The 16,029-nt window shown below is 35.0% G+C and overlaps 1 protein-coding gene across 8 annotated transcripts in view; it reads left to right on the forward strand.

The window, feature by feature from the left end:
* Nucleotides 1-16,029, forward strand: part of LOC145242168 (uncharacterized) — a 124,498-nt gene that overhangs the window by 99,885 nt on the left and 8,584 nt on the right. For 5 of the 8 annotated variants that reach the window (XM_080105148.1, XM_080105149.1, XM_080105151.1 and 2 more), the window contains 2 exons: nt 213-1,978; nt 10,742-10,795. In XM_080105148.1, coding sequence (XP_079961274.1) covers nt 213-1,978; nt 10,742-10,795 — 1,820 coding nt within the window. The remainder of the gene's footprint in view (nt 1-212; nt 1,979-10,741; nt 10,796-16,029) is intronic. The other 3 variants (XM_080105154.1, XM_080105153.1, XM_080105155.1) reach the window with 1 other exon arrangement.

Raw genomic sequence — 16,029 nt, forward strand, 5'->3', positions numbered from 1 at the left:
AGCATATAATATATCAAGGGATACACACTCGAGAGTCAAAACAATGAAAAGAATATGCTGTTGTCATAGCCCTACTTATAAGCACTTCAAGTTTGAGGGTAAAAAAAAAACAATTATCTTAACAATCAAATATAGTTTGTTTACAATTAATAAAACATTTGAATATAAAAATGAATAATTGTATTTCCTTTTTTTTTTTTTTTTTTTTTCAGGTTCCGATTCCTGTCCTCTGCGTTTGAGCGAAGGATCTGACTTGCAATCCACTGTTAAAAAACTTTTAGGTCTACGATTGGGCGAGAGAGCAGAACCATGCGTTGCAGTCTCGTCTCACTGTTTCATCAGTTCGAATAACAATGATACACAGTGTTCGGTTTATTCTGGCTTGATTCCTTTGAAATCGCTAGCATTGTCAAGCTCATCTTCCTACTCGAATGTCCAAACAGAGAACACAACATCTAACAAACTAATTGATCCTGCGATATTGTCGAGCGTTGGAATGGTTACTTGTCACAATGCAGATACTTTCACGGATATGTCACCTGGCACACCCCCTGACCCACCAAAAAAGAAGCACTGCCGGTCCCTTTCAATACCCTCTGGCAGTACCAGTAGTGGCAATAGCCGAGTAAGACGGTCCACAGGAGGACTAAGCAGTGACTCTTTTCGGACCACAGATTCCAGCCACTGTTGTATCTCTTTGCTGAAACCTATTGATTTTACCCCCGTGAATGAGACCAGCAACCCTCCAAGAGTTCAGCAGCAACAGACTCTGCCATTTTCATGCTACTTGGGGCAAGGAGGACCCTCACTTGACGTCCAAAAGACAAGTCCATTTTCCTTGTCAACATCACCACGTTCACCAAACACAAATATGTCTGCTTCGCTGACCTCACTTTTGCAGCCCACATCATTTAGGGGCCTGTTTCCGTCGGCTCAGATATCTGGACCTGTTTCCACGAACCGAAACGGATCCCTTCCTTTGGCAGCTTTAGTCAAAACTCCTGCTTCTACTTCCACTTCTCCTTCTCAGCTTCATATGGCAGTAACCATGCTAACTTCCTCCCCTCCGCCATTGACATCTGATAAACAGAGCTCTCTAACTCAGTCTTCTAGTTGTTGCCAAAGTCCCCCCGATTCTCCAGTACCCAGGCCAGCTTCAGTCTCTGTGTTGGGTTGCCGATACGAAGATGATGCTGAAAGGGCCTTTAAGCCTGTCTCAGACCCTTGGCAGTGCAGGAGCCTAAGTCGAGGTAATTCTGGATATTCATCTCCATCATCCTGTTCCTCCTCATCATCTTTTCACTTGGCGCCCCCGCAGTCTGACTCCCGCAGCAACACGGAAATCCAGAGTGCTACCATTGGTGGTCTTTTAGCAGCCCCGGTTCCACGGAATCAAACTCCGCGTTCTTCTCCAACTTGCATCCCGACCTCATTGTCTTCACCAGCTACGGTTATTGGTAGCCATGCCCAGGCGCCATATTGGCCGTTTCAGAAGCATCGCAGCTTTTCGCTTGAGGAACAACTGTCTCAAATGGGCAAGCCTAGATCAAGTTCGCCATCATCATTCATTTCACCCTCTCCACCTTCGTCATCTTCATCTGTACTATCATCGCCATCACACCACCACCAACCTTACCACCACCATCCATATCAGTTGCCAGCACCGGTGTTTCAAACGCAGCAGTACCAACCCTCTTTCTCGAACCACATCCATCAACACCACCAGCTCCAGCAACAGCAGCAACAACAAGCATTACCAGCGCCTCCGCAACCACAACCACAGACTGTCTCTGCGGGAGGCTCAACTCCGAGTGTTCCTGTTGCTTGTAAATCTTCTATTTCCAATCCTTCATCACCACGACGACAGCGCATTCCACGTTGTCGTTCACAACCCTGTGTTCTGCATGATCGCAGAGAGGGTAGGAAGCGTCGACGTGATTATGACCGGCCTACGTTGGATTTTCATAAAATGACACAGGTAAAATTTAGTTTAGTCTTGGGTTTAGTCTTGTACAATGGAAAGAATGACCTGAAACTTGGAGATGAATGGTTTTTCAAAATGCGAAATGTTCTTAACTCTTGATAGTTTTACTCTTTTGCTCTCTCTCTGGATGTGTGGTGACTGTGCATCACATTCATGTTTGATGAGCTTCTCCTCGTTGAATCCAAAAATAAAACCAGTATCACATCAACTTTTTTTTAACTACTCAAAATCATAAAACTACCATGTGTAATAAATTTGGTTTTGGATGATTAAGTCTGTTGTTCTCATCCTGAGTGTTATTTTCACAACGTTTCAGCTGATGTAACCTCCAACCTTCTTCGGGTGTATCTTGTCGAACTTGGGGGGGGGGGGGATCTGCACAAAATTTTGAATAAAACCCTTTATTTAATCCATGGGGGTAGCATGCTCTCGTTCCCTCAGTTATGACCCGTGGAACTTCTAAGTAATTCACAATTGTATTCTAAATATAGCTCTCACTGAGGATTGAGCCTTCAACCTCCAGAAGAGAGTCACTTACAACTTGATTTTACAAATTACTTCATGCAGATAATTCTAGTATGAATTTTGGAGACCTTAAACCTATTCTTGGTTTTAGATGTACAATTTTACTATTTATCACTTCAGATTATATATATATATATATATATAGTCATCCACATACAGTACTGTTTCGCTGTATCACAGCTCATCAGAGCGGCTAGACAGGCGACTACCTCAAGCCAGGATCGAAACCCGACTGCCCGTACAACAGTCAAGGCTTTAAACCATTACGCCAATCAACAGCTGCTGTGCAGGCAGTGAATTAACAATCTTTTTACATCGTCCAAATACCTAAGCTAGAGAGAAAGAGATAAAAATAAGGAACAAACCAAGCTATGTGTTCATCAGTATTTTGTCTTTATTTCGAGACTTCCTCTGGATGAATGAAATTAAGAAAACAGAACACCAGTACGAATATTTGAAAATATAGTTTTGATGTAATGAAATGTATGGCCCTGTTCCATTTCAGAAACGGAAAAAGCTGGAAATTCAAAAAGGTGGGAAGCATAGTATTTGTGGAAGAGAGTAACATTTTATATATATATATATATATATATATATATATTATATGTGTGTGTGTCATACAGCCATTTATATCTTTAAAATATATGGTGCAATTCATATTCTTTTTAGAACAAATATGTCCGTTATAATTCAAATATGGATGTGTAACTGAAATGAAATGAGTGTATTTTTGTTATGACATTTATTGACTGATTATATGTATTCATTAATATAGGAGGATTTTTTCCATAGTGTGAGAGTCTGTCTAAAAGTAAATTATGTTCTTTTCATAGTAGTTTACTTATTGATGGCGATAAATTTTAAAACCTCCCCGTTGTTTAATTGTGCTTGAATTTAAGATAAGCACCGATTCAAGAAGATTTCGTCATGGTTTATTTGAAATAAGTTCAACTATTTTTGCTTGTTTGAACTCAAAAGTATGATTATATTGCATTACATAAGAGAATAATGCATTAAAAGAATTTCTATTTCTAAGCATTTTATGTTCATTGAGCCTTTTCTCTAATCTACGTTGGGTTTCACCAATGTATATATGATGGCAATTTTGGCAAGGAACAGTGTATATGCCTGCATTGGAAATTGGTTTGTTTTTGGAGATGTTTTGTTGTTTTTAATGTTTGTTTTATAGTTTGTATTATGTGACTTTTTTCTTAGCATTTAATATGAAATATGTGGGATATTGCAAGGTTTTCAAAGTATTTGTGAGGTATTTGAATTCTTTGTCCAGATATTCTGGACTGCAAATTCTGAATGCATATAGGAAAAAAAAAACAATTATCATAGCTGTTTTTATTTTATTGTGTGAGTAGAAATCATTTTTGTGTGTGGTTTTGCGGTGAACTTTAAAGGATAGTTTATTTTTGGATTTTATTATAAGTATGTCTAGAAAAGGTAATTTCGTTTCTGAAATGGACAAGGTCATACATTTCATTACATCAAAAATATATTTTCAAATTTTTGGTACTGGTGTTTTGTTTTCTTAATTTCATTCATTTAGAGGAAGTCTCGCAAGAAAGATGAAATGTTGATGAATACATAACTTGATTTGTTCCTTTTTTTTTTTTTAATCTTTTATTTCGTTGGAATACTATTTCCATTATTCTCATCATATATAATAGCTAAAAAAAATTTTTCAAGTTTACAAACAGAATAATCCTGTAACCTTAAGGCGAGTATAAATATTACTATTAATGTTTATAGGACAATCCTAACTAGATAAAAAAAAGCTCAATATTTGAGATAGAGCATTGATATAAGAAAATCAATTAAAACTCTGTGAATTAGAATTTACAACAAGTTTATTATTCGACAAAGAATACAAGTTGAAAACTTTAAATTTTCCTTATTTCATGGCGTTGCAAAGAATGGATCTTATCGTCAGAGAAAAGTAGCTAACTACTTTCCTCTGAGGATAAGAGCCATTTTCTTATGTATATTTATTTGTAACTTTATCTATTATTCTCGAATTCGACAAGATGCACTCGAGGAAGGTTGAAGGTTACACTGACTGAAAAGAAGAGAACAAGTAATCCAAACTATCAATCCTCATCTCACAAATTCGAAAACATAAATTTATTTTTATTTTAACAAAATGCTTAAAAAATGTACTTTTTTTTTTTTTTTTTTAATTTTTTTTTTTTTATTCAATTTTCACCCCAAACAAGGCACAGTGCCACTTTGAAGCAGGGGACTACTATTAGGGAATTAATTAGCGGGGTCATTATGAAGGGAGAAGAGTAGAAAGATGTTTGTTAACATTACACTTGAACTTCTGCATATCATTGCAGTTGGGAAAGCAGAATCCCGGAAGGGAGTTCCAAAGACCCGCAGTTCTGGGGAAGAAACTATTGGAGTAAAAGGCTTTCTTGCACCTAGGGATCTCCACTGTAAAGGGATGAGACAAGTAATTCTCAAAATGCAATATTTTATCAAGTTTTCCTAACACGTCTCGTTTCCTTGCTTAGTGTTGATTGCACTGTGAAAGTTATATTTTTATGAATCCTTCCTTTTTAATTTATGTGTAAAATGTTCTGTACACTTCAATAATTATCAAATAAAGTCAATACGACTATCTAACCCTACAGTGTGTCCGACCAAATGTTGAATTATAAACACTCCTATTTCATTGTTAAATGGACTAAACTATTAGATAATATAATTCTAGTTATTTGAGACAAATATTTTGAGAACTGCAGCATGCTATCGACACTCTTTTACACTCTGGATGTGCAATGATTGCACCCTAGAACTACTGACCACTAAATCCAAAAATTACTCCAATATTGTTGGGTTCAAGTCTAACGTAAATAAGTTCTTGATGAGCCGTTCCATATAAGTTATCAAATTTACCGAATTTTCATTACTAATGATTACTATATTGTCCAATTTCTACTGTACACTCTTTAACCCTTATCCTTGAGTGGCCTCTTGGCCTTGATAATGTGGTGATGCCTGTGTAAAAAAAAAAATATCACATCAACTTTTTTAATTACTCAATATCCTCTTCATTTTATTAAAAAATCATCAGTTGTTTTTCCCTGTCTGTCTCTCTCTTTCTCTCTTTAGTAATTATTACTGTTACTGGCATAAATTATTTTAAATGAAATGCAGTTGGGAAATTAATCAAAAACAATTTATTTTGCTTTGCCTTTTTCGTTTGTGAACTATTCACAAAAAGTTCAATATTTAAATTTATTCTACCATAAATATTGACTGAATAAAATAATCTGTGTTCAGGCATTTTGATTATTCAATTAGTTGACTCACAGCCACTATTTACAGTAAAGGTAAATTGCTTTAAACCTCTTTTAAATAATGAAGTTTATTTATTTTACTTTTCTTTTTTTTTTCTTCTTCTTTTTTTTTTTTTAAACACAAATAGGTCACAAATTAGTGGCTAAATCAAAATAAAAGGGGTTGAATAACTTTCCAACAGTATTTTAAAATAAATTTATATCTCTAATAGTAATGATCTCTCTTTTTCTATTTTTCATCTTGTCGATTTGCTGGGGATGGGACATCAAACAAGATGTTAGACATTCACCCATCATTACAGAAACTCCAACCGAGAGATCTTTTTAAGATTCTAACCATCCCTTTAAGAATAGTTGTTTGTATTTCTCTTGCATTTGATTTGTGTGATACGAGTATATTCACCAAGTAATTTTGAAATTTTTTTTCATATGCCCGGTTGCTCCTTCATGTGCTCATTGCATTCTGCATTTAATTTCTGATGACTAAATCCGAAAATGACACAAAATATCATCTCAGCTTTTTTAGCTACTCAATACCCACTCTCACCTTGTTCTGTTTCAAAATTATCCAACTACTTCAAATTTTATTTTATAAAATGTCTAAAAAATGTACATCAGGGATACGAGTTTCACTCTCTAGCGGAATTACATTTTTGGTCCCCCGACAAAGGAGGGATTGGACCTAGTAATTCACTCCTGTTTGTACTTTTCTCAATAACCATGCCTTGGATTTTTAAAAAATTTTGCACAAATATTAGTCATGGTGAAAGTAAATTTTTGCCAGATTTTCCGGGATAACTCTGGTTGACCCCTAGGGGTAAAACTGCCTCCAAATCGTTCATTTGTTTTCACTTTTCTTAACATCGACGCCTTAGATTTTTTGGAAATTTTGCACAAACATTACTCATGATGAAAGTAAATTTTTCGCTTGTGAAGTGGGACCCCGCTTGCTTAGCTTGTTTTTTGTTTTGTTTTTTAATGGATTAAATAACAAGTCTTTTATGGATGTTCTCCACTTGTTTATTGAAATCCACTTTTTTTTTTCATAGAAAAATTTGATTTCTGTCAAATTCACTTGAGCCATGTGTCCTTGTTTTCTGTTGCTATTTGGATTTTATTTCCACCTTTCTCTTTTTTTTCCAGTTTTTTTTTCTCTCTTCCTTTCTTCCTTACTTTTTTACCTCTCGTAACAGTTCTCTCTGAAAAGTGAAAATTTTGCCATACCATGAAAGCTAAGATTTCAAACAATGTATGAAGGAGGTGGGGGATTAAGATGACACACACACACACACATACTACATATACAGGGTGTTTCAAAAGTCTTGGGAACATAACGATTTTTAATAACTCAAAAACTATTAGGAGTTGAAAAATGAAATTGGTACCATTGGAAAGGTTAAAGTTTCAAGTTTTGTGGGGAATCTTCAAAGTTGCTCAATATGAGCACCATTCGTCACACGGCAGACATCTAGTCGATAGTCCATTTCCTGCCAAATTTAGCATGCCATCTGACAATGATTTCCTTTCAGGGGCTTCTTTTTTAAATTTCCTGCGAAATGCACGCTGAACACATGTCCACGATTCAGTCTTTGCAAATTGGAGGACGCAAAATGCCTTGTCTTGTTTAGAGAACGCCATTACTGCACCTGGAAAGATAAGACGAAAATCATTAGTATGACCAAAAACTTGATTAAGCAAGCTTTAAAATGGCACCAGTTTAATTTTTCTACCTGGAATAGTTCATGAGATATACGCATTTGTAATGTTCCCAAGACTTTTGAAACACCCTGTATATATATATATATATATGCATGTATATAGGTTTTTATATTTTGACAGCATTGTTTCTCTTACACATGTTTCATTGAACAGCAGAGATAATTTCTATTTGTTTTTCTTGCAATCCATTTTTTCCATTTGACAAGCCAATGTTCGAACGTTTTGTTTAAGTGTAAAAAAAAAAAAATTTGCCTTAGGCACAAACGTTTTCGACTTCTAGGAGTCGCCTTCAGGTGAGTGATGAATTAAAAATTGCGTTTGGTGAATGTATTTAAAAGTTAATAAAAATCATTAAAAGCACTTAAGCGTGGCTTCCCCCTCATATCGAGCCTGATTGATGGTTGGTTTATTTATGCGAATGAGTAGGGCTTCAATGATTAGGAGGCGCAGGTTACAATGTGAGATGGCTAAAATGGCGGTGTTTTTTATTGATATGTTTCCAAATTCGTTTTTGGGGTGTCATGTGCTACAAGGTGTTGGTGATGGAGCTGTTATGGGAAGACAAGTGAAATATACTGGTTCTAGTCATGCCGATGTACGAGTTGTTTTTGGAGACGCATTCTCCTATAGGACATTTAAAAATATACATGGAAATGCTAGTTTTTAGTAAATTGTCATCAGATGTAGAGTTATTGCTTATTAGTAAATGAGTTGTTTTAAATTTTTTATAATAAATGAATCTAAATTTAGTATTTTTCGTCTGCTTAGAATATGTTAATATTATTGTTGTTTGCTTACTAGTAGTCATACAGGGTATCATCAAAGTTTTCTCTTTGATAACAACTTATGGTGTTCTCTGGAGTCTGAGTGACAGCAAGTCTCCCCAGATTTCTAGCACTCTCCATCTCTTTCAACAACCTTTGCAAAAGAATTTGCATTATCATAACAGCCACTTACCATTGATTTCTCATTGGCAGCGACCATTGGTCTTCACTGGAATTTGGGTGGCAATAAGCCAAGCCCTCTTTGCACTCATCGGGCAGAGGTCTGGCTAGTGTTTTCTCTCCTCATTCATTTGGTGTGGGGTCAGTTTATGGTGACATACACACGTGCAAAAAAAAAAAAAATAAATTGGTTGGAATGCTGGGGATACCTTACAATTATACTCTTACATCTGTAGCCATTTCTGTATGTCCAGTTCGTGTCTAGTTCATGTGTAGTGTTAGTCTCTGCATTTTAGAGTTTTCCTTAATATTTCTGCAGTTTTCATTATTATCCATTGTATCTTTTCAGCCATCCCTCTAATTCCAATTACTCCAATTCTTTTTTCAAAGTTTTTCAGTATTATTATTATTATAATTATTGTTATTATTATTATTATTATTATTGTCATTATTATTATTATTATTATTATTGTCATTATTATTATTATCATCATTGTCATTATTATTATTATTATCATTATTGTCATTATTATTATTATTGTCATTATTATTATTATTACTATTGTCATCATTATTATTGTCATTATTATTATTGTCATCATTATTATTGTCATTATTATTATTGTCATCATTATTATTATTATTATAGTCATTATTATTATCATCATCATTATTATTATTATTGTTGTTGTTGTCATCATCATCATTATTAGTGCTTTTTGTAATGGCGGCTAGTGTTTAATTTGTTGATTGACAATATAATTTGGGAAGTTGTTATTAATAAGGGTTTTTCTTTTATGTCCAAGAATGCCTTATAAAATATTTCATTAGTGGATGAATTGCCATTAGCTCGGTAGATGAGATTTTTTCACAACGCCTATTTTATATTTATCAGGACATTCATTTTTAAAGTTGAGAAGACATGATTCTTTACTGGCAGGTTTTGTTGTATGGTTACGTAATAAATCTATCGGTGTCGGCTTTAATTTCTATATCAACGAAGGGAATCGTGTTATTTCATGCATGAAATTTAATACCGATTATGGCAAATTTCTTTTTATACTCGAACATTCGAACACCAAATGGAAAAAGTGGATTGCAAGAAAAACAAACAGGAATTATCCCTGCTGTTCAATGAAACGTGTATAGATGTGCACATATACATGTATATATACATATGCGTGTGTGTACATATATATATATATATATGTGTGTGTGTGTTTATATATATATATATATATATATATAATTTTTTTTTTTTTTTTTTTTAAGCCAAAAACAATGCGGAGGAAGACTGGAAAAAATGAAGTAAAAAAGAAAAACAAACAGATGTGTCTAATCTTTATTTTACTATCATTCTTCACTTCAATGTATAATTATTTATTACCAAGTTGCTGGTTTGTCCGGCGTATGCAAAGTCCGTGGGTGGTGTGGAACTTTGATTAATTTCAAGAGAAAGGTACCTCTCTTTTTCAAAATAGAAGACAAAAGTGGATTCAAGATGGCGGAGAGAGCGTGGCAGTCCTGCAGAAATATTTTATTTTACTTGTATATTTATTATATTATTTCTGTTGTAAGCTTTGGTTATATATTTATATATATGTATTTTTTTATATTTTATTTTATATAATATTGCATAATTTATTATTATTGTTGTTACTGTTGTTTTTTTTTCTCGTTTATCCGGTGCTGTTGTTGAAGTTTTTATTTATTTATTGTGTTCTGTTTTTAGTTGTTTTTTTTTGTTTTTTAATGTTTTTATTTTGTTTTACCTTTTATGTATCTGTATTCGTGTGTTGAGAAGGTGATAATACTCAGTTATAATATGATAGTTATGATCCTCTGTCTATGTTACGTGTATAAGCGCTTATTTATATTTTTTTTTTTTTTTATTGAAATATGTGGTGCCGATTTTCTTTTTTACTTCATCTTTTCCGGTCTTCCTCCGCATTGTTTTTGGCTTTAAAAAAAAAAAAATATATATATATATATATATATATATTTCTTTACCAACAATGCTTCAAGCAAACTACTACCTACTCATATAATATATTGTTTATGTTTAGAAACTGGTGATGATTGAATGGGGTCAAATATGGTGCTGTGCTAAATCTATTTCTTTTGGTTACTGACTAAAAATGCATCCCGTCCAATTCTTTTCAAGTCTATTTTCTTTTTGGTTAAAAAAAATGCATGATTTATACTGAAAGCCTGAGTTTTTTTGTTTGTTTTTCTGTTTTCTTTTATTCTCTCAGACGGCATACAAAATGTCTCCGCCAGATTCCAGTGTGAAGACTTGTATTAAACAGGTTTGTAGATGAAACTGTTTGTTCAATTTGTGTGTCGCTGTTATGAATAAAAAACAAAAAAACCCGTTCCCGTGCCTGCACTGTGTTCTGCACCTAAATAGGCGCCCCTGACACAAGCTTATTTAACCAAACTTGCCCCCCTTATCAAATTCGTTGAACATAAACAATTAAAACCTGGGACATCTCTGTGCCTGTTTTTCAAGTACTTTACTAGAAAGATAAACTCGTACTCCAGACTGACCTGACAAGCAGCAAAATCCCACTCCTTCACCTTTGAGGTTTTGAGATGCTAGAAAGTCTTCTAATCTAACAGTTTCTTCCTATCCCTGTTTTCTGCTTCCATGACTACTAACCTGCAGAAGTTTAAATGTAATGTGAACAAACTTCTCACTGATCAACTCCCCTATTAGACACAATCCCAAATAGCAGGCCCTTATGTTCCAAGTGTCAGTGTGCGTTGTCTGGAGAGAAAAGTAGTTCAAAAAGAAAAAAGCGTAATAAAAAGGCAGGAATCCGATCATTTTGCATATGGGAGGGTGATACAAAGTGCCTTCAATTAGTTCCCAGACTTTTTTCATATTAGCACTGTTATTGAAACTCTAATCCCCTTCAAAGTAATCTCCGCCAACTGCAATGCACTTGTTGTGTTGTTCCAACAACTGGAAGGCCCCATGGAAGTCCTTTTGTGTGAGTGTGTCAATGGCCCTCCTAACAGCTTCTTTGATCTCCTTGATTGTCTCATAACAACAACCTCTAAGGTTTTCCTTGAGCTTAGGGAATAAGCAAAAGTCACAGGGAGCAAGGTCTGGAGTATAGGGAGGGTGAGGAACCGTCTTGATGTCCATCTTGATCAAATAGTCTTTGACAAGAATGGAGTTGTGGACTGCACCCTTAGGACAAACACACGCAAATCTTCCACATCTTCAGTTCCTGGCAAATAATGGTGTGTACAGTTCCCACACTGACATCAAACTGTGCACTTATTGTCTCTATAGACACACGATGGTTCTTATCCATGAAATGTTTTATTTGGTCAATTAACTCTGGTGTTCTTACTTCCTTACTTCTTCCACACCTCTCATCATCTCAGACTCTCTGCCTTCCTTGTATCTCTTATGCCACTCAAAAACTGATACTCGATTCATGCAAAATGGTCCAAAACAGTCTGAAATATTGTATACGTTTCTGTAGCATTTTTTTTTCCAAGCTGTGACAATCAGACTTTAGTAGAGTGTATTCCAATTCCTGCTGTAGCTGTTCATTTGAAACTGAAATCATAAAAATGTGTTAGTCATCTCATAAGATATATAGAAATAACATACTGAATTTTCAAGAGTTTGCAACAATTTAAAATGCCTGTACAAAAACAGTCTGGAAACTTATTGAAGACACCTCATCAATAGCATAAAGGGAAAGCGTTATCCAATGAATGGCAGGGAATTTTATACAAATAAAAATTGACATTTATTTAAGAAACTCAGTATGAAAATGTCGGTAATAGAAATCAAAGGTCCTGCTTGCATTCTGTGGGTTCACATGGGGGATTGAGAGTCAAGTAGTAGCAGCAGTGTATTGTTTTTTTTTTTTTTTTTTTTTTTTTTTTTTCATATTTTATTCTAGCTAGGGATGGGGTATCCTACTGGATGCCAGACATTAACCTGCTATCTCCTACATTTCAGTGGAGAGATTTTTTTAAGATTCTAACCGTCCCTTTAAGTGTAATTGTTTATATATCTCTTGCACTTGGTTTACTGGGTATATTTGCCAATTAGTTTTTTTTTTATTATTCTTTTCCACGAATCGGATTGCTCCATTAATTACTGGAATGATGGAGCTCTTCCTATGATTCCAGTTTCTTTTCATGTTGTAGAGAGGACCTTAGTATTTTGTTAATTTTTCCCTTAAATTAATCAGGTAGTTTTATTTATTTATAAATAAGATAATCAAATTTTATTAATAACCATAGTGTCAATCTTGTCTGCCATTTTGAAAACAATCTAAAAACAAAGGGAGATAATTCAAACTTGTAAGATTTATGTTGTAGTGCCTACTGATCGCTTATTAATTGTTTAAAAATTATTTTCTTATGTATAAATAAAACAGACTGACCCACATACGTCTACCGTGTGTAAATATTTAACCTCTTAAACTACTGGTCACATAACACTGAAATTAGTAGGAAATAATAATCATATACCAAGGATGGTTTATAATGAGTAAAATCTTTTTTTGAATGGATGAATAACATGTACAGAAATATGTCGGCAAATTGAAATGCAAATTATTCATTTCAACTTGCTGACATTTCTATTAGTTTGCACATGCGTAAGCTAATCATAGCTAAAAGTGGTTTAATTTTATAACTTTCTTATCTATCTGTTGGATTAGCTCAAATGGTGGCAAACATGACTGCATTTCTAAATGAAGGAACATGACTGGAACGCTAAATATTTTGGTCTCAATTCTAGCTGATGGCACCCAAGTTATTATTTTTTACTTTTGAAATCAGTACTCTATATATATATATATATATATATATATATATACTAGCGAGGGGTACTCGGCGATGCCCGGGTATTTTGAGGTGTGTGTGGTTTTGGGTAAATCCAAACTCCGGGGTTGGGTGGGGGTTAAAATAAAAAAAAAAGTTTTGGTAGGTGAAAATGAGGATCGAACTCGAACTCTTGAGGCAAAGTTGGAAATTAAAGTGTGAAAAAAAAGATGTGCGACGCTAACCACTGGGCCACGGCGACATACAACGGAAACACGTTTGAATTTATTTAAGTATTGACAGGTGGGCGCAATAAAAGTTTACTGTGCTGCTTCTATTTGACCTAATTAATGAGGTCAAATAGAAGTCACGCAGTTAACTGGGGTTTGTTTACCCAACTTTGACTGTTTTTTTTTTTTTTTTCCCCCCCCAACAGATGTTGGGGAAGGGGAAACCTCATTGTCCAGATTGGTTAGCAATTGTCTGATATAAGAGGAGTTTGTCCTCACATTGATCAAAACTGATTGCTTGTGGACGTTCCCGGCACGATGCCGAGAACAACTTGTTAGCTTTTGAATTAGTTTCGCTTTTTATACGAAAAAGCCGGATCAACACGTGAGAAGCCAAAATAGCAATAATTTTGTAAAAGTCGCTGTAAATAAATCTAGACGCTACATGTGTTCCCAAATCCTAGATATTATTATATAGGGGGTATATAAACAGTTCCAAGTATTAGTAACCTCTCCAGGAGCGTGTGCGAAAGAAGCCTTTGCGAGACATACACAAAATGATCACACACATTTTGCCTTTTATATATATAGATGATGGCAGCAAATTCGTTTTCGAACATTGCCATTACTTGATATAGCACAAAAAAAGAAAGGTATATAGAAACACGAAAACATTCAGTGATGGGCTGCACGAAAGTGGCTTTTAAACCCTGCCAAACTCTGGCATTCCTTGGCACACATTGTGCAAACGTGTGCCACTAGCAGCACGTTCTTGATGTTCTCTTCTATGTATAATGAAATGCTGCTTCAAACCACCTGCTGTTTTGTACGTCCGCCCGCAGTTGACACAGGTTAGCTCTGGCAACACAAGACTGTTTTGTGGCCCACTGCGCCGATGAGTAGTCTGGTGGCTCATCAGCCCAACTCTGCTCAGCCAACTCTGCTCAGACATAATCTTTTGCACACCTCACACTCCAGACCAATTTGGCGCCCCCGCCCATCCACGGCTCCTTTCACCCTCTCTTTACGGATATCGCGCTTCAGCCACTCATACTGGGTTCGATCTGCCTCAAACAATCTTTGAATCGGATTTTAGGCTTTTGATCCAGACGTCTTCCCTCAGCGAGCTCGCCATAAAGGAGTTGTTTGGGAAGTCGACTGTCTAACATCCTCACCATATGTCCACTCCATCTCGGTCTATGTTTGATAATGCGAGCTTCAATGTTAAGACATTGGGTCCGTTCAAGCACCTCCACATCACTGACATACATTTGCCAACCCACACCTAAGATTCGCCATAGGCACATCTGGTAAAACCGCTCGAGACGTCTCAAATGCTTCCTGTATGTTGTCCAAGTTTCACAGCCATAGAGAAGAGCAGAGAGAACGCATGCAGTATAAACCTTAATCTTGGTTGGCAGCAAGATCCCATGACAGCTCCACAAATGCCTGTCCAACTTTTCAAAAGCATTACTTGCCCTGCTGATCCGTAACGATATCTCATCATCGAGGGCACCGGACATACTTTATATATATATATTTTATTTAAAACTATGTATACATATTCCAAAGATGAAATATGTATATATAGTTTTTAAGTAAATATATAAAATATAATTGTCCAATGACATGTGTTTCTGGTCAAAGGGAAAATTATTCCCAACTCGCATTTAGGTAAAAATGCCTTTCTATATAAATAATTGAATTTATTCAATAAGTATCGCTAACAAAAACAAACAAACAAACAACAACAACACACACACACACACACATATATATATATATTTCACACGGTTAACGGTAGCCGAATGGATACAAACCTTGCTAATGAAGCCAGATATGGCTTCTGATGCCAGGTTCGAATCTATCGACTGGTGTTAATCGGGACACCCTACACTAAAGATTACTGAAAGAATGAAACACTAGTGTCTGTAGGTATTTAATAATTATTATAGTAAGTAATATATATATATATATATATATTCCATAGATAATCTGTTCTGTAATAATAATTACGAAATCTGCATGAATTAAAATATACTAAGTTTATTTTACAACTGGCAAGGTCGGGCACCCCTGCTAGTTACAAAAAAATAAAACTACTTGATCAAATTACGTAATTTTTGGAATATGATTTTTTTGTTCTGTCAAGAGTACATACAATATACAGATTTTTCTTTGTTTGTTTTTTAATGTAGGGGAATTCTGGACGTTGCATTTTTTATTCTCCATCTCTTAAAATCTATTATATAAAAGGCAGTTTTATGTGCGTGTATATCAAACTAAAAGTCTAAAACTACTAACCAAAGACCCACAAAGTTTATATTGTTTTTGATCGGTGTTGCTCCAGATGTATATCTAAAAATGAAAAAAATTATTCATTCTTTAAGTATCAAGTGGACCAGATTTCATTCAGTGGTGAGGTCGCTTTTTCAGGCATTTCCAATGTTATCTATTATATAGAAGAGAGATGGAGAAGAAAAATGTGGAAAAAGAGAGTAGAAAAAGATGCG

Source organism: Euprymna scolopes, chromosome 21 (genome assembly GCF_053919585.1).
Source record: "Euprymna scolopes isolate OS-2025 chromosome 21, ASM5391958v1, whole genome shotgun sequence".
Taxonomy (NCBI): Eukaryota; Metazoa; Mollusca; class Cephalopoda; order Sepiida; family Sepiolidae; genus Euprymna; species Euprymna scolopes.